This window comes from Diceros bicornis, chromosome 6 (assembly GCF_020826845.1).
Source record: "Diceros bicornis minor isolate mBicDic1 chromosome 6, mDicBic1.mat.cur, whole genome shotgun sequence".
Taxonomy (NCBI): Eukaryota; Metazoa; Chordata; class Mammalia; order Perissodactyla; family Rhinocerotidae; genus Diceros; species Diceros bicornis.
Genome location: NC_080745.1, coordinates 27263450 through 27284001, shown reverse-complemented (window position 1 = coordinate 27284001; position 20552 = coordinate 27263450). Strand labels below are relative to the sequence as shown.

Here is a 20552-nt window from a genome sequence, read left to right as displayed (position 1 = left end):
CCCGCACACCCATCCGGTTTTTCCCTTCCCCCTGCGGGGCAGCGCGAGGCCTGTGAGAGCCGTTCCGGGCGGCACGTTCCTGCGGGCGAAAGGACTGACCGGAGCCGCGGCACCCCTCCCCCTTCCGCCGGCGGCCGCTCGCCTCGCCCCGCCCAGTGAGAAGGCGGGGCGTCCCCGGCGCAGGGCCCGCCCCGCCCCGCCCGCGCGCCCGGGCCCGGCTCCCCATTGGCCGGCGGGCTGGAGGTGCGAGGAGGCGGGGCCCGCCTGGGCGGCTCGCGCCCGGGAAGGTCGGCCAGGGAGCGCGGGGTGTGCGGGGCGGGCTCGCGGGGACGCGGTGGGCGCTGAGAAGACGCAGGACGGCAGGAACGTGGCGCCGGGTCCCGGCCGCAACCCCTGCCTGCCTCCCGCCGCGGCCGGCAGCCTGCGGCGCCCGAGCTCCGAGGGCGCATCCCCGGGCGCTGGGCCCGAGGCGGCCAAGACGGCGGGCCGGCCGGGCGCGGGGCGGCGGGCGCTGTGCTGCGGGCTGCGCTGGTGGGGGGCGGCGGGCGGCGGCGCGGGCCCGGGGCCCGGCGCGTGCGGCTGGGAGGCGCTGTGGGGGGCGGGCGCGCGGGCGGCGGCCGGGGCCATGGCCGAGGGCGGCGGGGGCGCGCGGAGGAGGGCGCCGGCGCTGCTGGAGGCGGCCCGCGCGCGCTACGAGAGCCTGCACATCTCGGACGACGTGTTCGGCGAGTCGGGCCCGGACAGCGGCGGGAACCCATTCTACAGCACGTCGGCCGCCTCGCGCTCCTCCTCGGCCGCCTCCTCGGACGACGAAGCCGAGCGCCCCGGCCCCCCGCGGGGCCCTGGCGCCCCACCACCGCCCCGCTCCCCCGACGCGCAGGAGCCGGAGGAGGATGAGGCCCGCGCGGGCTGGAGCGCCACGCTGCGGGACCGCCCGCCCCCGCGCTTCGAGGACACCGGCGGTAAGGCGCGGCCCGGTACCCCGGCCCGGGGGAGGCACGAGTGTTGGGGTGGGAGAATTCCAGAGGCACCGTGGGCCGGGTGTCGGTGGCCGCTGTGCGTTTTAGGAAACAAATGAGGCCGCGGGAGCGGGGTCGTAAAGTGCGAGAATCAGTCTGATTGCGTGTGGGGGCTGCGACTTCCTCGTGGGTGGAGAGGATGAGGCGGAGGCCCGGGGCCAGCACTTAGCCGATGGCACGGACGTGGAGGGAGCCTTCCCTCACATGCTGGGAGTGTCCCAGGTCCTGTACCTGAAGCCAGTCACACCTGTGGCGTCGCCCCTTAGGGGTGGGTCAGAGTTAGACCTTCTTAGTTGGAGGCATTCTGAAAGCCTGACATGGCTGGGGGTCGAAAGTCATTTTGTACTGATGGCCCCAGAGCAGGCCTCACCCAGGTGCTGGGGTGGGGCAGGTAGCAGTTGGAGCCAGGCCCGGGAGAGCTGGCGTCCACCCAGCGTCCTCACTGGCCTTTAGTTTTCTACAGTTTATCTGAGAAACTTGCCCTGTCCTTGCTATTCGGGATCTCCTGTTAAGAACAGGGCCGAGTGAAAGGACTGGTTTAGCAGCGTTAAGGTGTATGCTCTTGCGTCAGGAGACACTTTCACGAGTGTTGACTGGTGTATCATAGACAAGCCCCTGATACTGGAGAAGGTCGCAGGAGTGATGGCAGCTGTGGCTGCTTGAGGTCACCTTTACTGCCTCTTTTTTCGGGAGTTCGTTTTAAAATATCTCTGCTTACCCTGTGGAAGCTCAGCAGCCCTTGCCCTCTCTGAGAGATGGAGACCAGCTGATTCCAGCAGTCCTCCAGCGCTTTTGTTCCTTGCTCCGTGGCCTTCTGTGGCAGGCCCTTGTATCTGAACACCATTTTCATGGGTGGAAGTGTGGGCAACCAGTGTTGTTGAGAACCAGGGAGTGGCAGCACTGGCATGATGCGGCTCTTCCTGTGGGTCTTCCTGGTTATTGTTCAACCAGTCAGGAATACAGCGTGTAGGAGGACAGGCCCAAGGGGCCCCCCGGTTAGTGCCTGGATGTGGATCTGGACATCATGCTGCAGTCTGGTGGTAGACTGGTAGGGTTGGCTGGACTCTCTCAGCAGGGAGTGGTCTGCAGACCTCCAGCAGGCAGGCTGCAATGTGGATGCGCTGAGCTACAGCTGGGCATACAAAGTCCAAGTTAGCTGTGCAGTGTTTCCAGGAGGGTAAATTTAAAAGCATCTTCTCATTTGGGCTTTGGTTAAGAGTTTGGAAATTTTCAAAGTCATGTCACTCTGTATAATCCTTTTGCACCCCCTACATTTTCCAGAATGTCTTAAGGTCTTCCAGCCCCGGACAGCTGTTTTGCATATTGGCTCTTTAAGAATTATGCCTACGTTTGGCAGGTTTATGCTATGAGTGTCTGTGATCCAGTTTTTGATCTTGGAACACTGAGATACATGTCTGCCTGGAAGAAAGCAGCAAGTTTCCCTACGTCTCAGGGGAAATAGGGGAAGTGGGTTTGGTTAAGTCTGGTTATAAATAAGATTCATGAGTGTGCTGATGTGAGAAGGAGGGACACACTGAAATAAATCTTAAAGCAATATTATGTTTCTTAGTAACCTATAAACGGGAGAAATTCTGCAGCAGAGCAATTTAATCTCGCCACTGCAGCACTTAAACGGGCTCGAGGAGCAATATCATGTGTCATTTGGCATTAGGTTCAAATTCTGCTTCCTTCGGATGTCCACCTAGTTCACACCTGGACCTGAGAATCGCAGTCGAGCACTTTAACCAAAGACGTTAGTGGTTATTTGATGCTATTTGTACCCAATTTTGTTGTCCCGTTTTGTGTGGGAGCTTGCTTTTAAAATCCAGCTCTGATTAAGTATTTCCTTTCCTCCTTGCAACGTCTGAGGGAAATTTGGGGTGGAGGTTGAAGGATGAGGTTGATGGCTAATTAAGCATGAATTCAGATTCCCTGACACAGTGGAATATGATTTATGGGGGCTGAAAAGGGATGTAGAAGCACATTGTTGGTCAGAAAATCCTTGTGCCTCTTTGTGGAGAGAGATGGGTCTGTTGGTTAGGAGGCTGAGAGGGGCCCCCTGGCCGCCTGAGACGGAGAGGTTCAGCCTGCTAGGTTTATCAGAGTACACCATCTAAGACGCTCCAGCAAGAGTGTGCTCCCCACTTGCAAGGAATGCAACCTAGATCTCTCTCGCATCTTTGTTCCCAGTTTATTAGCAAATCTCATTGGGTGGGCGGGGTGGGATGGAGAGGCAAGCAAGAGGATGGCATTTTGACCTGTAATCAGCCTTCATAATAGAGAATTTCTAATAGACATTGCTGTTGCTGCTAGAATCAGATGAAGAAAGCAAAGGATTCTAAACTTATGGAACAGGCTTCCTGCCTGCCTTCTGCTGTAAAAATGTGTACATGTACGTATGTAAATAGATATGTATGTAAATGTATATGTGTATAACTGTCTTATATGTAAGTGTAATTACTTGTACTGGTTTGGACTAAGTAGGGTTTCTTTTTATCAGACAGAGACTATAACTGGGGGTATAGCCCAGGGGCAGAGCACTTGGCCGCAGAAAGAGATTATAACTGTTGTCTGGGAGCCCTTTGATCACCTAGAACCCTTTTCATTTGAGTCCCCGTGCATGAGGGAGGTGTAGACACTGGACACCATTGTGCCTTTGATCTGCATTCGCAGCTGCCTTTGGCCCCGTGGGGGGAGTGCTCCCAGTAGGGAGACACTTGGTGACCAGCTGAGAGGAGGAGGGGATGGGGACAGGGTCAGGGACGGAAGCATTTTGGTAGTTAGGTTGAGACTCCTAACTGCTCTTCCGGCTCTTCAGTCCTCCCAGCCTCTTCCTTCTTTTTTTTTTTTTTTTCAGTGTATTTAGCTTCCTGGATCAGGCAGCAATTACAGGTGGAGGAGGTCCACTCCCACACCCCCCTCTCACTCTTCTCTCTCCTCCCCCAGGTTCTGGCTGGCTGTGCCGTGAGGTGTGAGTCCTCTTGGGATGATTTAAATACAAAGACTATGCTTGCTGGGCTAGCTGACAGGCTCTTAACCCCTGTATGGATGGAGGGTCAGCCTGGGAGCTGAAAATGCTTCCTGGGAGAGCGGGGCCCAGAATCTTCTCTTAAACAGACTTGCAGTGTATCCCCCGAAAATAGCCCCCTCAAGCTGTCAGCCTCATCTGCCCACTGTGCAAATAACTAACACAGCATGCAAGCTCACTTTTGGGAAACAGCATGAAATTCAGACCCATCTGCTTTTTGGGCTTCTGCCCTTTTGGTTTCTTATTCTGAGCAGTCCTGTGATTCGTTCTGAGGAGGCAAAGGAACAGGCAGATTCACAGATGCTCGGAGGGCTCCTGTCTGTTTGGCTTTGTTGCTCCTTTGTCGTGGCTGGCTGGGATCTGAGCTGTTTGCTCTTTCTATTAGAGATTGGACTTCATAGGAGTTTTTTTCCGTGTACCATATCAGCAACCCTCTGTAATCATTCAGTAGGGAGGTATGACCCTGAGAAACTGGAGAGGAATGTGTGGCTTTGAAGATGAAAAGCATTGTTAAATGCTTTATCCTTAGAGTTTGTTGTTGGTTTATTTGGTTTAAAGTCTTTTTGACTAACAAGAAGAGAAATCTTTCTCTTAAAACCAGAATTAACCAAGACCCTCTACTGTAATGGGATTGTGAGCTAAGGCATCTGTACCCCTCTCTGTGGTGTCGGTATAAGCAGCTGCTCCTACCGTTAGCTCTGTACCACGTTCTGTGGCTCCAGGAGGAACTCTGAATCTTGGTGAGTTACAAGATAAATCGTATGCAGTGCTACATAATAATCGAGCATGTGCCCCAGCCACACAGAATTCAGAGATGGCAGCTTCCTAGGAGAGATGTTTTGCTCTTTTCCCAGGAGTCTGTTCATGTGGTAGGTGAGACGAGCTCATGTTGATGATAACCCACAGTTCCTGTTTGTAACATGTTTTTCATGTATTATCGCACTGAATCTTCGCGAGTACTCTGTAAGAGAGAAGTTATCTGCACTTTACAGAGAAAGACAGACGGGTCTTTTCACTGAGTCTGGGGGTGATGAGATTACCTGGTTAAATGATCACCATCTAACTAGTCAGACTTGATAATTCAGGAAAGGTAGTGCCTTTTTTTTTTTTTTTAATAGCACCTATAACTTTTTTCAGTCAAAAATATTTATTTTCATATTTATACATGGAATTGCTTAAAACTTTTTTCAGAGGACCTACAGTTCTGTGAGGTTTAACTTATGTATGGGTTTGTGTAACCAGCCCCATAGTCAGGACATGGCACAGAAGACCTAGGATTTTCTCTAGCTCCTTACTGAATCCCTGGTCCCCCCTGAGCCATTGTCATGGGAGTCTAGAGATTTTGGCAGGGAGCAGAGCTTGGAATACAGAGGTAACCTGGGAGTTTGTGTGAGAACTCACCTTTCTTTTTAAGAACTGTGATTGTATGTTATTTTCTTATTAAGAAGTAATATATGTTCATTTTAGTAAAAAACAAAAAGAAAAATGATAAAAATGTTAAGAAATCCCATAATCTCCCATTACCCAGAGATAATCACAGTTAACATGTCAAATGTCTCCTTCATATCTCTTAGATTACATATTGTTCAGTGACCTGCTTTTTAATTCTAATATATTGTAAATATTTTGCATTTAAATTTTAAAATGTCATTTTAATGACTCCATAATGTTATACAGTTCCCGTTGGGTGGGCATTGAGTTTACTGCCCCCTCCCTCTTGTATTTACATGTATTTATTTATATTATTATGCTATGATGAATATTCTTGAAGCTTAAGTTGTGTGCACATCCTTAATATATTCCTTAGCATAAAATGATCAAAACAGAATTGAATTAAGGATTTTGTACATTTTGAAGTTTTTGATATCTGTTGTAAAATAGCCTTTCAGCAGTGCACCTCCTTGCACTCCTGCCAGCAGTATACCAGAAAGTCCATTAGAAGATCTTGCTTATAAAGCAGCAAACCAATGCGTGATGCCTGCTGGTAGGGTGGCTCTTAGAGGAGTGTTCCACTTGATAAAGCTTACTTCGGTGTAACACACAAACAGTGCATGAGTCATAGTGCACAGCACAGGGTACGTAATACCCCCCAGATCAAGATAAAGAACATGCCCAGCTCCCCAGAGAGTCCCTCCTGCCCCTTCCCAGTTAGTACCTCCCTGCCCCCAGGGGTAACCATTATTCTGGTTTCCAGCACCATCAATTAATTTTGCCTGTTATTTTGGTCTGGTTCTTTAGTTCATTGTTATATCTGTGAGATTCATACATATTATTGCATGTAGCAGTCTTTATTTTTATGCTGCTGTGTAGTATTCCGTTGTGTAGGTACTACAGTTTGTTATCACCTCTCCTGTCAATGGACTTTTGGATTGTTTCCATTTTGGGGGTTTTCAACAGAACAAGAATGCTACAGACATTCTTGTATGTGTTTTTGATGGATATATACATCATTTCCCTTGGGCATATATACTTAGGGGTAGGATTTCTGGGTCATTGATGTATGTTTCAGCCTTGGCACTGTGGACATTATGGGCTGGATAATTCTTTGTTGAGGAGGGCTGTCTTGTGCTTTGTAGGATGTTTAGCAGTGCTCCTGCCCACTACCCACTGTATACCAGTAGCACCCCTTCCTCTGGTGCACTGTATGCCAGAGCACCAAGCATCTCTCCAGGCATTGCCACATGTCCCCCGTGGAGCTAATTCACCTGCAGTTGAAAACCACTCCTTCAGTAGATACTGCCAAACAGTTTTTCAGTTCATACACCCATCAGCAGTGTGTGAGATGTGCCATGTTTTAATTCAGCGAGTGTGTTCAACCCTGCTGGGATAAAACGATAAATTAGACATGTCTCTTGGGGTCCAGTAGGAGAGACAGAGTGAGGAAAAAGCGATAAAGAGTCTCCGGTGAATGCTGTGATCAAGGTAAACATGGATTTGTATGGGATTCCAGAGGTGTATCACTCAGGCTAGCTGGGTTGGGGAAGAGGATGAGCCTCTGGCAGGAGAGACCCATAAGCTGCATCTTGAAGAACAAATAAAAATTAGTAATGTGATGAGGAAGGAAAAGGGCATCTCAAACAAGCCAGCAACTCGGTCAAAGGCCGAGAGGAGAAAAGGTGTGCCATATTTGCTAGTGGGCAGCCCCACTCCCCTGAACTGAGCATCCTTACTTGAGGCCTTCTTAGTGAAAATATCTTGAAATTCGACATTTGTAATTGTTACCATTGCAACAGTAGTTGGAATTGGAACTCCAAATTCAGGCATGGGTATAGATTTACCTAGCAAATGCTGGGTCCCACGGGGAGAGGAATTTGGCAGGTTTGGTGAGAAATAAGTGCTTAGAGAGGGTGGAATTTGTGGAGAAGCACTGGGGTCTTTCCTTTAAGGAAGGAAAAGAGAAAATGACAATAAAAGGTAATGTGGTAAAACCTTTATTGGCTAGAGGAAGTACAGTATCATCTTTGGTGGCGGGGGTGGGGAATGTCATGCTTAAAGAATAATAGAACAGCTAAAATATCCTATAATGTAAAGATGATGCTCTGCCTAGATTCGCACGTAGTCTAAAGAGCTGTCTTCTCCTTTGTGAATCCTAGGAAGAATTATTACAAAAGTATGAACACCTGGCCATATTTAGGTGCATATTTAATAAATCACTTCACTAAAAACTTCAGAACCACAAATCGTTCCACTCTAATATCATTGTGATTGCTACCACCTTTAACCAAGACAGCATCACTCGTTGGCCAGGATATTGGAACCTTCATCTGCTTGGAGTCCCAGCTTCCAGTCTAGTTGATGCTCCCTCCCCCCACCCCTGTTTCTCTGTCTGTTGGCTGTGAAAGAATAGTGACCTTTTACAAATATAAGCTCATTCACTTCTCTGCTTAAAACCTTCCAATGGCTTCTTCCAGTTCAAGACAAAGGGAATTCCAGAATCCTCCACAAGACCTCCAAGGCCCACAGGTCCTCCCTGCTCCTCCTCTCCATTGTCACCTTTGGTCACCTGCTCTGCCATCAACACTCTCTAGCCAGGTGATCTATCCATCTCAGAGCCTTTGTGCCTGTGGGCCTTCACCTGGAATGTTCTTCCTCCCCAGACTCGAATGGCAGCCCTTGCTTGTTGTTGGTCTGGTCTTGGTTGGAATGTCACTGTTTCCAGGAACCTACAGTCACCACCCATATAAGTTAATTCATTTCCCTTGTGGGCTTGGATCTTGGATGTTTTGGTCACAGTTAGAACATGGTAAGTCCTCAATTTTTGTTGACTGGATGAATGAACAAAAGAATAGATAGATGCTGAAGTAGATTTTTAAAATGGGAATTGGCAACAATGAAGAAATGTTTACACGGAGCTGAGCATTTTTAATATCCAAAAATAGTCGAAGAGTGGATAGAGTAGCTCATGAGGGAACGAATTCCTTAGCAGGAAGGCACTGAAGCGGATCTGGGGTGTGTTTTGCAGAGATTTCTATCCTGGATGGAAGACTGAACTTGTTGGCTTCTGAGGAACTCTCCAACCCTAGGGCTTCTACAACCGTCTACTTCCTGATAGAGACCCCCAAGACAGGAATCTGTTAGGAATTTGCAGAGCGCCAGCTCCTTGTACCCTTTATTTGTTTAACAAGTGCTTGTATATCACGTACTGTGTGCTGGCTAGGGTTCTAAGCACCTTCTAACCTACGTAATCCTCATGACAATCCTGTGAGGTAAGTACTATTATTATCCTGATTTTTAATGTGAGGAAACTGAGTCAGAGAGAGGTTAAGTGACATAGGATAGATGGGTCCCTTTGATTATGGGACAAGGAGGGATCATGCTTAGGGTGTGAGTGTAGAATATGGTATATGCTGGTCAAATTAATTAATAATAAGTTCCTTGCAAGGGGCTCTGAGATGAAGACCCTTGTCATTCTCCAAATCCATTTCATCCATTGCCTCTCATCCCAGGCAATGGCTGCAGCTCATTTCCCAGCCCCCCTTGCAGTGAGATGGGGCCACCTCCTGGGTTCTGGACAGTGGCAGATGAGCTGTGTGGATCCTACTCTCAGGCCTGCCATGTAAGAAGCTCCTCTCAGCCACATGTTGGAGATGCTGGGGCCACCAGATGAAAGAACCTTTTGTCTGAATTACCATTTGAAGAAAAGCCACTCATGGATTGGGCATATTTGTTATGGGCTAAATTTATGTGGGCAAAAAGTAAGCTTCTCTCCTGTTTGATCCATCATACACCTTGTGGGGGTTGTTAGAGCAGCCAGCATAATCTTAGCTGGTGTAGATGCTGAAGGAAAAAGGATCCATGGGGCAAAGTGAATTTAAATCGGTAAGGACACTTGCTGAATCACTGTGCAAGGATTCATGAGGGGAAACAAAAAAAAAAGCCTAAAGAATAAAAAGGAATTATTTGAAACTCCCCGTGTAACTTTGGAAGCAGACAGGTGAGATAATGCAGGTAAGCAGTGTGCACAGGATGTTCTAGACAAAGGTGTTTAATTGCACATCAGTGATCTGAAGCTTAGATGGTTTTAAAGGGGCTTAGTGGTCAGTTTGTGGCTGGAGAGTGAGCAGGCCCAGGGTACAGGGCTGGGGCTTTGCCCAGTGTTTGCCATGGGATCGCCATATGATCTTGGGCAGGTGGCCTGGTGGAGCCCATCATCTGTGCAGTGAGCCCCTTCGCAGAGTTGTGAGAATCAGTAAAGACATGTGGGGAAGCACAGAACTGGTGCTTCATTACAGGTAGCTTTAGTTTTATTACTTTAAACTACTTTTTTTCTATGTGGCCAAAATGTACATAATGGATGTTGTGCTATTTAAAAGGTTTTCAGAACTTTTTAGCAACCAGGAACCTTAGAGGGGATTAACCCAGTGGTAACCCCTATATAGAACCAGTGGAAACCAGGTGGCTCTCTTTGAAGCTGGGGTGGGAGGCCCTCAGAGCCCACCTATGTGGCCTCCCTCCCCCTCGCTAGCAGCCCTCAGTTCCTGAGGCATCCTGTGAGGCACCACAGGACGCAGTTTGAGAATCCACCTCACTCCCATCTGTCAGGGACCTTCAGTTGGGACCCAGGTGAGAAGGGGAGAGAGACCCCACAGGCAGGTGACTGAGACCTCAGTGAGAAGTGGTTACTGCCCTTGCCCCTGCCTGGTCCTGTCCTCTCTGAGAAGGTGAAGAGGAAACTGATAGGTGAATGCAATTCTGACATTTCAAAGCCTCCAAAAGGCTTCCATGGCAAAAGTAATTAAAAACTGAATTACTTTAGAAGTAACCGACGGGGAGGAGACCTGTTTTCTCAAGTTTCGGAAGCAGAGTTACAAAGAGAATATAAGGGATCAGGATAAAGGATGATTTTCTGAGAAGAAGAAATGTAAACATGTAGAATTGTCTAGAGAGTGGTTAGTGACAGTCTTGCTTATTTGAGTTCCTTCCACATTTGGGGAAGGTGGAGAATCAATAACATCTTAAGTTCTCCTGGGAATTCCAGAGCTGGGTAAGTGGAGGAATACTACATAAGATTTTGAGGTTCTCTGAGTGAGTACATCTTTACTTCAGAATTCACATAAAAAACAATGTGCACCCCGTTCCTCATCTGTCTGTAGTGGAACTTGCTTTCCTCAGGTCCTAGCGTTTGAGGTAAATAAAAATGTTCCGTTTGGTTTGCTCTTAATTGCTAGTATTTCAGCAGAATTTCCAATCTGTTTTCCTTGGCAGCTGGGAAACTGGGCAACAATTTATGGCATCTTAGGGGACATACATTCAGAATTCCAGTGCAGTTCTGGAGCAGAACCTAATGGGAAATGGAGACAGCTGCAGTCAGAAGGCTTTTCTTTACGAGTGAAAGAGGTGAGGTTTTTTTGCAAATATTAGCAAGTGTAAAATCACACTGTGTATCGTAAATTTTTAGACTCATGATCTTTAAGAAGTATGGCAGAGAAGAAATAGAAAGGTTTTGAGAAAGATGTAGGTAAATTCAGGGAGATGGCAGATTCCGTCGGGGAAACTGGAATAGCTGAAAGAGTGGCCCACACTTCCGACGACGCCGTGGGAAATAGGTGGGTGGGAAGGAATGAGGATCTGCGGCTGTCCTCGATTCTGCTTCTCAGAAAGGCACTGTGGTGTGTGCACAGGGCTTTGGAAACAGGCTCGTCCTGGGTGCCCATCCCAGCTCTGCCTCTGAAGCGACACCTCCCATGGTGAGGACGGTGAGGGTGGTGGGGGCACAGCTCCAGGCACCGGATGAGATCAGAAAGGGTCTGATATGGGAGGCCCTCAGTAAGGTACCCTTTCCTCCATCTTGCTGGGCTCCTATGAGCAGTAGGAATGTCCCTGCTGCCAAAGGACCAACCAAAGTCATGTGCCCCATGGGGTATGCCAACATTCTTTTACTCCCTCAGGCTGTTGGCAGCATGGTTGGAATTTTTTTTTTTTTTAATTGAGGTCATATTGGCTTATTAGCAAGGTTGGAAATTTTTAAAATTAAATTGCCTGGGAAGGGCCGGTCCCGTGGCTTAGTGGTTAAGTGCCGGCGCTCCGCTACTGGCGGCCCGGGTTCGGATCTCGGGCGCGCACCAACGCACCGCTTCTCCGGCCATGCTGAGGCTGCGTCCCACGTACAGCAACTAGAAGGATGTGCAGCTATGACATACAACTATCTACTGGGGCTTTGGGGGAAAAAATAAATAAATAAAATAAAATAAATAAAAAATAAATTGCCTGGGAAAACTAAAGCAAAACAGCTCCAGAAAGAAAAGTTTTTGAGTAGAGACTTCATATCGTCTTTTGAATTCATTTCATTCATTTGGCAAAGATTGATAGAGTGCCTATGATGTGCCAGGCACTGTGTTAGAAATTAGGACTTGAGGAATTAATAAGAAAAGATTCCAGCCCTCATTGGGCACAGAGCCTAGTGATGGAGACACTTGCCCTCAACTCATTGTGATGCCATGTAAGAGGTGTTTTCATAGGAAGGATGTCCTAGGTGCTAAGGGAACACCCAGAGGGAGCCAGCACCAACGCTTCTTTAGAGCCATAGGAAATGTGGTAGATGCAGATGGCACCAAGAGAAACCAAGGGCTTGCAAATCCCTGCTCCTCAGCAGCTCCAGGGTGTCTCCCTGAGAGACAGAATCTGCAGCTTGCCAAGCCGGAAGTTTGGCTCTGGATGGGAGTGTGCATGACTGTCCCTAAGTTCTGACCTGCAACCAGTGCTCTGATTCACGTTTCCATTAAGGAGTACAGCTAATGGTAATATTGACAACAGAGTATCTTACCCTGAAACTTGTTACTGGGAAAGCTAGTGGTGGTTGCGGAGTTAAAAACGAAAGGACTACTTTTTTTCTTGGTAGTTTTAATACTGTGTGCGGTCTTTTGAAAATTAAACATGTAAAAATATCTAATTTTATTTACATGCATTAATATCATACATGGTTAACTGCAATCCTTGTTTTAGCCTCTTCCCTGTTTTGTGAATTCTCCTCCATCTCTCCTCGCCGCCTGGCTCTGTCCGTATGACCCACATGGACAACTTGGTGCATGTCCACACACACACTGCACATACACACACATGTATCAGGGGTTTGTCATTGTTTCACAAATATGGGCTCATTTTATATACCTTTCTATCAAGCTCTTCTCATTCAATAATACTTCACGAATAACTTCTTTCTATTCTTGTCTTTTATAAAGAATGGCTCTTAAACGTTTATCAAATGCCTTTATTTTTATCAAAATGCATTTATTGCTATGGTCCTATAGTTCTTTCACATTTAATTTATTGATGAAGTAAATTTCATTGATTTCCTGGTGTTGAGCCTCCTTACATTCCTGGAATAGATCCAGGTTGGTCTCAGCATATGTCCTTTTGATAGATGGCTGAATTCTGTTGTTGCTAGTATTGGTTCAGAAAATCCATCATAAGCCAGGTTTATTCATAGTTTTCCCCTCATCTGTCTCGGGTTTGGGTATTAATATTATGCTTTGTAAGTGAATTGGCTTATTATTATTATTATTATTATTATTATTATTTTGTGTGAGGAGATCAGCCCTGTGCTAACATCTGCCAATCTTTCTCTTTTTTTGCTGAGGAAGACTGGCCCTGGGCTAACATCCGTGCCCATCTTCCTCCACTTTATATGGGACGCCGCCACAGCATGGCTCACCAAGCAGTGCGTAGTTGCGCGCCCGGGATCCGAACCGGCGAACGCCAGGCCGCCACAGCGGAGCGCGCGTACTTAACCACTTGCGCCACCGGGCTGGCCCCAGTGGCTTATTATTTTTTAATTGCCTGTTGCCATTTAATGGGAGAATTGCTGGTGAGATGCATTTCAGCTGCGAACCTGTCTGGTCTTGGCATTTTTTCTGAATTGTCCACTTCTTGAATCATTTTGATGATTTATGTTTTCCTGGGAAATCATGCATTTTTTTTCCTGGCTTTTAAAGTTTGTTAATGCAAGATTCCATGCAGTCGTTTTTAATGATTCCTTTATTGCTTTTATATCCTGCACTTGGTTTTATGTCTCTGTTCTCCTCATCTTGTCTGTTTTTGTGCATCTTTTCTCTCTCCCTTCACCCCCCTCTCTTTCCCCGCCTTTCTCCCTCTGCCCCCACCAGCCACCTTCTCTGTCTCTCCTCCTTAGTTGGGCATCTGAAGTGTTTTTCTATTTTGTTATTCTTTTCAAAGAAACAGCTTTGAGTTTATTTGTCCCTCTTATATTTTTTATTAGTTTAAAATTTTATCTTTTTTTTTTTTGAGGAAGATTGGCCCTGAGCCAACATCTGTTGCCAATCTTCCTCTTTTTCTTTTTTTCTCCCCAAAGCCCCTGTATAGTTGCATATCCTAGTTGTAGGTACTTTTAGTTCTTCTATGTGGGCCACTGCCCCAGCATGGCTTGATGAGCGGTGGGTAGGTTCATGCCCAGGATCTGAACCGGTGAACCCCAGGCTGCCAAAGAGGAATGCATGAACCCAACCACTACACCACTGGGCTGGCCCCAAAATTTTATCTTTGTTATGACTTCTTTCTTTTGATTTATTGAGCTGTCCTTTTCTAATTGGTTAAGATGAGTATAAAGTTTCTTTGTATTTAAAAAAATTTTTAGTATTGAAGGCACTTGACACTAAAATCCTCTTAGAGTATAACTTCTGCTGTATTCTGTAAGTTTTGGTATGAAGTGTTCTCCTTTCCATTGCTTTCAAGATTTTCTTCAATCCTCCTTTTGATTTCTTCTTTGATCTAAGAGTATATTTCTTAATTTCTAAGTAGTTAAAATTTTTAGTAACCTGATTATTTAATTCTAATTTTATTGGACTGTGATCAAAGAACTGTCCTTTAATTTGAAAGGTTTGTAAAGGTTCTCTTTGTTGCCAAATATGCAATTAATCTTTACAAATGTGGCATACATAGGCGTAAGAAAAAAGGTAGATTTTTTATTTGAGGGAAGTAAGGATGTCTGTCTCTATCTTCTGCGTGTCTATATATTTTTTTCTCTCTAGTAGATATTCCCATTTGAAGAGCTAAATTTTTACTGTGTTCTTGCGTTTTTAAGAGGCTTTAGATGCCATATTGTTTGGGGCATACATACTTAGACCTTTTATATCTTCACCCAACACTGTGCCTTCAATAATGTCCCTCTTCATCTTGTTTGGTACCTTTAGCCTGAAATCCAGCATGTCTGCTATTAATTGCTGTTCCTGCTTTTTCCTTCTCTGCGTGTGCCTGGTGTCTCCTTGCCTGGCATGTTCTTTTCAACCCCTATTTATCTTTTGAAGTATGTTTCTTGAACAGCATATGGATGGATATATATTTTTAACACAACCTGAAAGGCTTTTTAATTTAGTTGGAGAAATCAGTCTGTACACATTTAAAGTAATGACAAACAGGCATGATTTTATTCCTTCCGTCTTATTTTATTTTGCTTTTTTTTCTTTCTCTTTTCCCCGTTTTTGATGTTTTGATCAAGTTGTTTATTCTTTTTCTATGTGATAAATAGGAAGTTCTTTCCGTTTTTTGGGTAACAGCTATATTGAGACATAATTCGCATGTCATACAATTCACCCATTTAATGTGTACAGTTTAGTGGCTTTTAGTATATTCACAGTTTGCGCAACAATCAGTTTTAGAACATTTTCATCATCCCCAAAGGAAACTTATAGTCATCACCCCAAGCCCTAGGCAACCACTAATCTACTTTCTGTCTCTATAGATTTGCCTATTCTGGAAATTTCATATAAATGAAATCATATAATATGTGGTCTTTTGTGATTGGTTTCTTTCAATTAGCATAGTGTTTTCAAGGTTCATCCATGTTGTTGCATGTGCTGAGATTTCATTGCTTTTGAAGGCTGAATAGTATTCCTTTGAATTGATACATCACATTTTATTTATCTGTTCATCAGTTGATGAACATTTGAGTTGTTTTCACTTTTTTGCTATTATGAATAAAGCCAAATCTTCATATACAAGTTTTTGTGTGGACGTAGTTTTCGTTTTTCTTGGATATATACCTAGGAGTGGAATTGGTGGGTCATATGATAACTGTGTGTTCAGCATTTTGAGGAACTACTAAAGTGGCCGCACCATTTTATAATCCTACTAGCACTGTATAAGGGTTCCAATTTCTCCACGTCCTCACCAACACTTGTTTTCTGTTTTTTTGGTAGTAGCCATCCTAATCAGTGGAAAGTGGTATCCCATTGTAGTTTTGATTTGCATTTCCCTATTTATGATATTGAGCATCTTTTCATGTGCTTATTGGCCATTTGTATATTTATATATTGGAGATATGTGTATTCAAGTTCATTGCCCATTTTTTAATTGAGTTGTCTTTTTATTATTGAGTTGTAAGAGTTATTTATATGGTCTGGATACATGTCGCTTATCAGATATATGACTTGCAAGTATTTTCTTCTATTTGATGGGTTGTCTTTTGACTTGCTTGATGGTGTCTTTGGAAACACAAACGTTTTACATTTTGATAGAGTCCCATTTATTTATTTTTTCTTTGGTTGCTTATGCTTTGGTGTCGTAGCTAAGTAACCATTGACAAGTTCAAGATCACTAACACTTACACCTATGTTTTCTTCTAAGAACTTTATCATTTTATCTCTTACATTTATGTCTTTGATCCATTTTGATGTAGTGTGTGGTGAGGTTCCAATTGCGTTCTTTTACATGTGGATATTCAATTGTTTCAGCACCATTTGTTGAAAATACTATTCTTTCCTCATTGAATTGTTTTGGCATCCTTGTCGAAAATCAATTGACTGTAATTTATTTTCCATTTTAATAATATTTTTGTCCCTTTCTACTTCCTTCCCTTATAATTAAATGTATATTTCTCTACTGTCATTTGAAAACAACATAACCATTTCCTCAACTAAAACTGTTTTTCTCAGAGTAAGACTTTCTGTATCAAGAATCTTTATTTAACTTTATCATACACAGTTCTGGAGGTTTATTACTATCCTTTTGTTTTGCGCGCGCACACACACACACACACACACATGCATATATACACGCACAAGATGAATCAGATATACATTTTGTCCCAATGGGATAAATGTTTGCCTAAGACAAGACTGAAGCCAATTGTAGAATGAACTTCTAGGATAAAGATACAGTTTGAAGTTTTGTTTTTTTAAAAAAAGCATTTATATTTTATTAAAAATTTTAGGTGTCCCAAGTCAAAAGATTGGCAGTATAGTACAGGAATAATAATTTCTCATGCTGTCAGTGGCTTTACCTGTAGTCACTCTACTGCACCTTGTGAAATGAGGAGATGTTCACTTTCAATTGGGATTAGGGAAAGGGCAAGGTGTTTTGGGTGATGTCTGCCAGTGTAGGGACTTCTGCCAGTGATGTCCCCACCTTCCTCCTTAATAGTAGCTCTTGAAGGTAGAGACTCACCTTCTTTTCATCTCCTAGACTTGAGGATTGGGTCAGTCCATGGGATGATGCAGTTTCATTGACACAATCCCGTGAACTTAAACCTTGGCTTACAAACGCTTAAAGGTCTTTCAATATTTTCAGGAGTAAACTTCAGATGTTGCCCTCACTTATAATTTTACTTCTAATATTTGTGACTGCAATTGCTACTTTCTGCAATCGCTTGAGGAAAAACTAGGAATGTGTCAAAGGAACAGTATGTTTTTCTTTCAAGATAACAAAATCATTTCTTAATTTCTGTCTGCACCTCAGAGTTTGGTATATGAACATGGATTTTGCTGTCTTCCCTGAGGAGACGATACACATCATGTAAGGAACACTTGTCCTCTCTTGACACATCAGTTTGGTTACCCAGAATTCTCCGAGCCAGCCAGAAAGGCAGAAACATGGATGAATACCTCATTACTCCAGCAGGCTGTCAGCCCTCAAAGCCTTCTGGATGTGTTTGCACATCCAAATGTCTGCTGTACGAGATACAGAAGGAGCACGTTAAGTCAGGGGAAAAGGTCGTCAGTAACATGTTTTCCAGGAGGAACTTTGTAACTAGGATTCATGGTTGGGGTGACTCTGGAAAATTCTTCATCTTCTAACTACTGAAAATGATAGTTAGTCCACAGTAATCATTTCAACATGCATTTTGAGTGTAACATTAGCATTAAGTCGGTAGCATTGACTTAAAACTACAAGAAATTGTCTTAAAGGGCATTATTGTAAGGTCTGTTATTTTAAATCTTGATTAATGAAACTAAATTTCTCTGTAACACTTTTTTTTCATCTTACTTCATACTTCATACATTATTTTTCAGGTCTAGATTGAAAGTGATTTATCATGGATGTTGTCATGCATGATTGTGAAATTTTTTTCTGTTCTGAATTTTTAAAGAGGCAGAGTTAGCTTTCCAGTTTTAATTCATCTTCAGTAGATGAAGAATTCCCCAATAGAACTTTTTCTTGAAATACTCATAGCCTGAATGAAATTAAATGACTGTAAAATGACATTAAATTCTTAAGGGCTATTTGGTTTAGTATTATGAGAGCTAATACATGAAATAATTCTACAAAGATTATAATTATGATATAATATGAGCTCTATAATTCTGCCTTGTATCATTACTTAAATTTTATGACTGTTCTAAAAGGATAAATATTCTTTCTAAAGTTATCTGGACAACATACTTTTAATATTTGTAATATTTATATTAACTGTCATTCTGATTCTCAATTTAAGTATTTGAAATTAATTAAAATTATGGGCTATTCCATTCTTTAATTATTAAAAACATTTTACTCTTATAATAATAATTACACATTTATACTTATAGAGTTTCAACAAAGAAAACACATAAGTTTATATTTTCAATCTTAGTTACATCTAGAATTCTTAATTGTATCTGAAAGTGAATACTCAGAAATTAATAACAAATCTGAATGACATGTCTTGTGTATATCACTGAGATGGTTATACTGCTTAGGTATGGTGGGAATCTATATGATTAAATGACATTTGTCACTCATCAATTCAAGGGTATCAGAAATGACGTTGAAGTAGACATCAACCCTTCAACCTTGCCAAGGTCAAGACTGTTGGGCTCATTGGTCATCAGTTCTCTCTCCATGGAGTCTTGGTTCTGGTCCATTTGTTGTTAGAGCCTTTCCTTTCTTGTTTTTCTCTGCTATTTTGCGTGGTGCCTGGTAGTATATACTCTGAATTCTTTTCTTCAGGCTTCTTTTTTCTTGATAGCCGAAGGATAGCTCGCCTGGGGAAGCCATTCTCAAGTTCCTGAGGTGCACAGCTGTCTTACCATCGGGCACTCGTCTGACAGTGTTACTGCGTTGTCCATGGCCCATCTGCGTCCATTTCCTTTTTAGGTACAAATTCATTCTGCCTGAAAGAGTCTCTTTTTTTTTTTTTCTTTATTCTTGGATTCAGAAACTTTACTAGCATATGCCTCTGTGTGTCTTTTCTTATCACTTACGTGTGGTGCTGGGTGCCCTTTATTGCCCCTCCCTCATCTGTCCCTTTTCTCTCTTGGTCTCTCTAGGAGCCAGAGTCTCCTGTCTTGTTTTTTATGATTTCCATCTCTTCATACTTGTACTCTCTGCTTTGTTATTCTTGGAGTTGATCTTTTGAGTCAGTGGTTCAGGAATCATGTGACCACTTTTTCTTTTTCTGTCTGAAGAGTTGTTTAGTTGGGAAATCATGTTTTTTAGTTACAGGAAAATTTTTTTTCTCTGTGTATGTTGCAATTAAATCTGTGTGAGTGCTATTTATATTATTTTAATTAAAATTCAAGTTGTCATTTGTATCTTTCAGTAGCTCTCTTTTCCTGGGTGTGTGTTCTGTTTGTTCTGAGCCATCCTGTTCTCTCTGCTGTGAGACCCTTGGAAGCGGGGTTTGTAGGCTCATGGGATCTGGGCCTGGTGGAGCACCCGAGGGGTTGCAGGCCTGTATGGTGGGAGAGAAAGCAGCCCTCCATGTGTCCATTGCTCATGCCTGCAGAACCCTCCTAGTGCCTCCTGCTCATTCTTGCAGGCTCAGGGACGGGGAGTATCACCTCTTGTTTCAACTGCTTCACTGTCTCTGGAGCCCGGGAATCTAGGCAGAGTGCAAGGGCACTGCTGACGTTGCTCCCACGTCCACAGGTGTCTTCAGGCCTCCTGGTCCTGGGGCTCCAGGACCAGTCCCCCCAGCTTGAGGCAGAAGAAGCCTGCACCAGTTCTCTCCTCTGGGAGCCGCAGCATGTGCACACAGCCACCTGTCGTTCTCATCGTGGGGGAGGCGGAGTGGGGGGAACGACAAGGTTGGAGTCACCATCTTCTTTCAAAGAGAAATGTGAACGACTGTATCTCAAGGAAAAGAATAAAGATTTATTGGGTGGCATTTTACGTAAATTATTTTATTTCACACTTAGATAAGTATTGTTTTCCCCATTATACAAATGAAACAGACTTTGGGAGATTAAGTGATTTACCCAGTAAGTAGTAGTGGTAGAACCAAGACGTGGACCAGCTGGCCAGCTCTGGTATGCTTTCAAAAGCTGCCCATGTCTCTGTCTGAGAGAAGAGGCCTGGCGGCATACCTGGCATGTGGTAAGCACTTTAATGTTAGCTGTTACTAGTCTGCCATCCTTACAGTTACAAATCTGTGGGTGCTTTGGAGAAAATGATGGAGTGATAAGTTGCTTCCCTGTGGGACTTATGTTCACAGCTTCTATTCTTCGAACTTTCTAACGAGGACTTGGTCTGGTAGCTGCTTGGATGAAGACAAGAAGCCATTAAGGGCAGAAGTTTCCCTGAAGAACCTCATTCTGGAATACCAGATTCAGTGATCGTACAGGCAGTTGCTTGAAGCTGCCATTGGCAGGGGGTTACATGCATTCAGCTAGCCTAACTATTACGTAATTGAGACATATTAAAATGTTGCTGTTGCTATCTTAAAAAGCTTTTAGTTTTGATCTTTTAGGCTAGCTTAAAATTGTTTTGACCTATTTTCTTCCCTTTCTACCTGGAGATTAAAAGACTAGATCCTCAGAGCCAAGAGGAGGTGGCCACGGTTTTCTAAAGTCATG

At 44.2% G+C, this 20552-nt stretch overlaps 1 protein-coding gene across 4 annotated transcripts in view; it reads left to right on the top strand.

Annotated features, from left to right (window-relative positions):
- Positions 1 to 328: 328 nt before the first annotated feature.
- The window catches only part of PGBD5 (piggyBac transposable element derived 5), a 113275-nt gene continuing 93051 nt past the window's right edge, over positions 329 to 20552 (top strand). For 2 of the 4 annotated variants that reach the window (XM_058543082.1, XM_058543080.1), the window contains exon 1: positions 333 to 962. In XM_058543082.1, coding sequence (XP_058399065.1) covers positions 626 to 962 — 337 coding nt within the window. In that variant the 5' untranslated portion in view covers positions 333 to 625. Of the gene's footprint in view, positions 963 to 20552 lie in introns of all 4 variants that reach the window. The other 2 variants (XM_058543084.1, XM_058543083.1) reach the window with 2 other exon arrangements.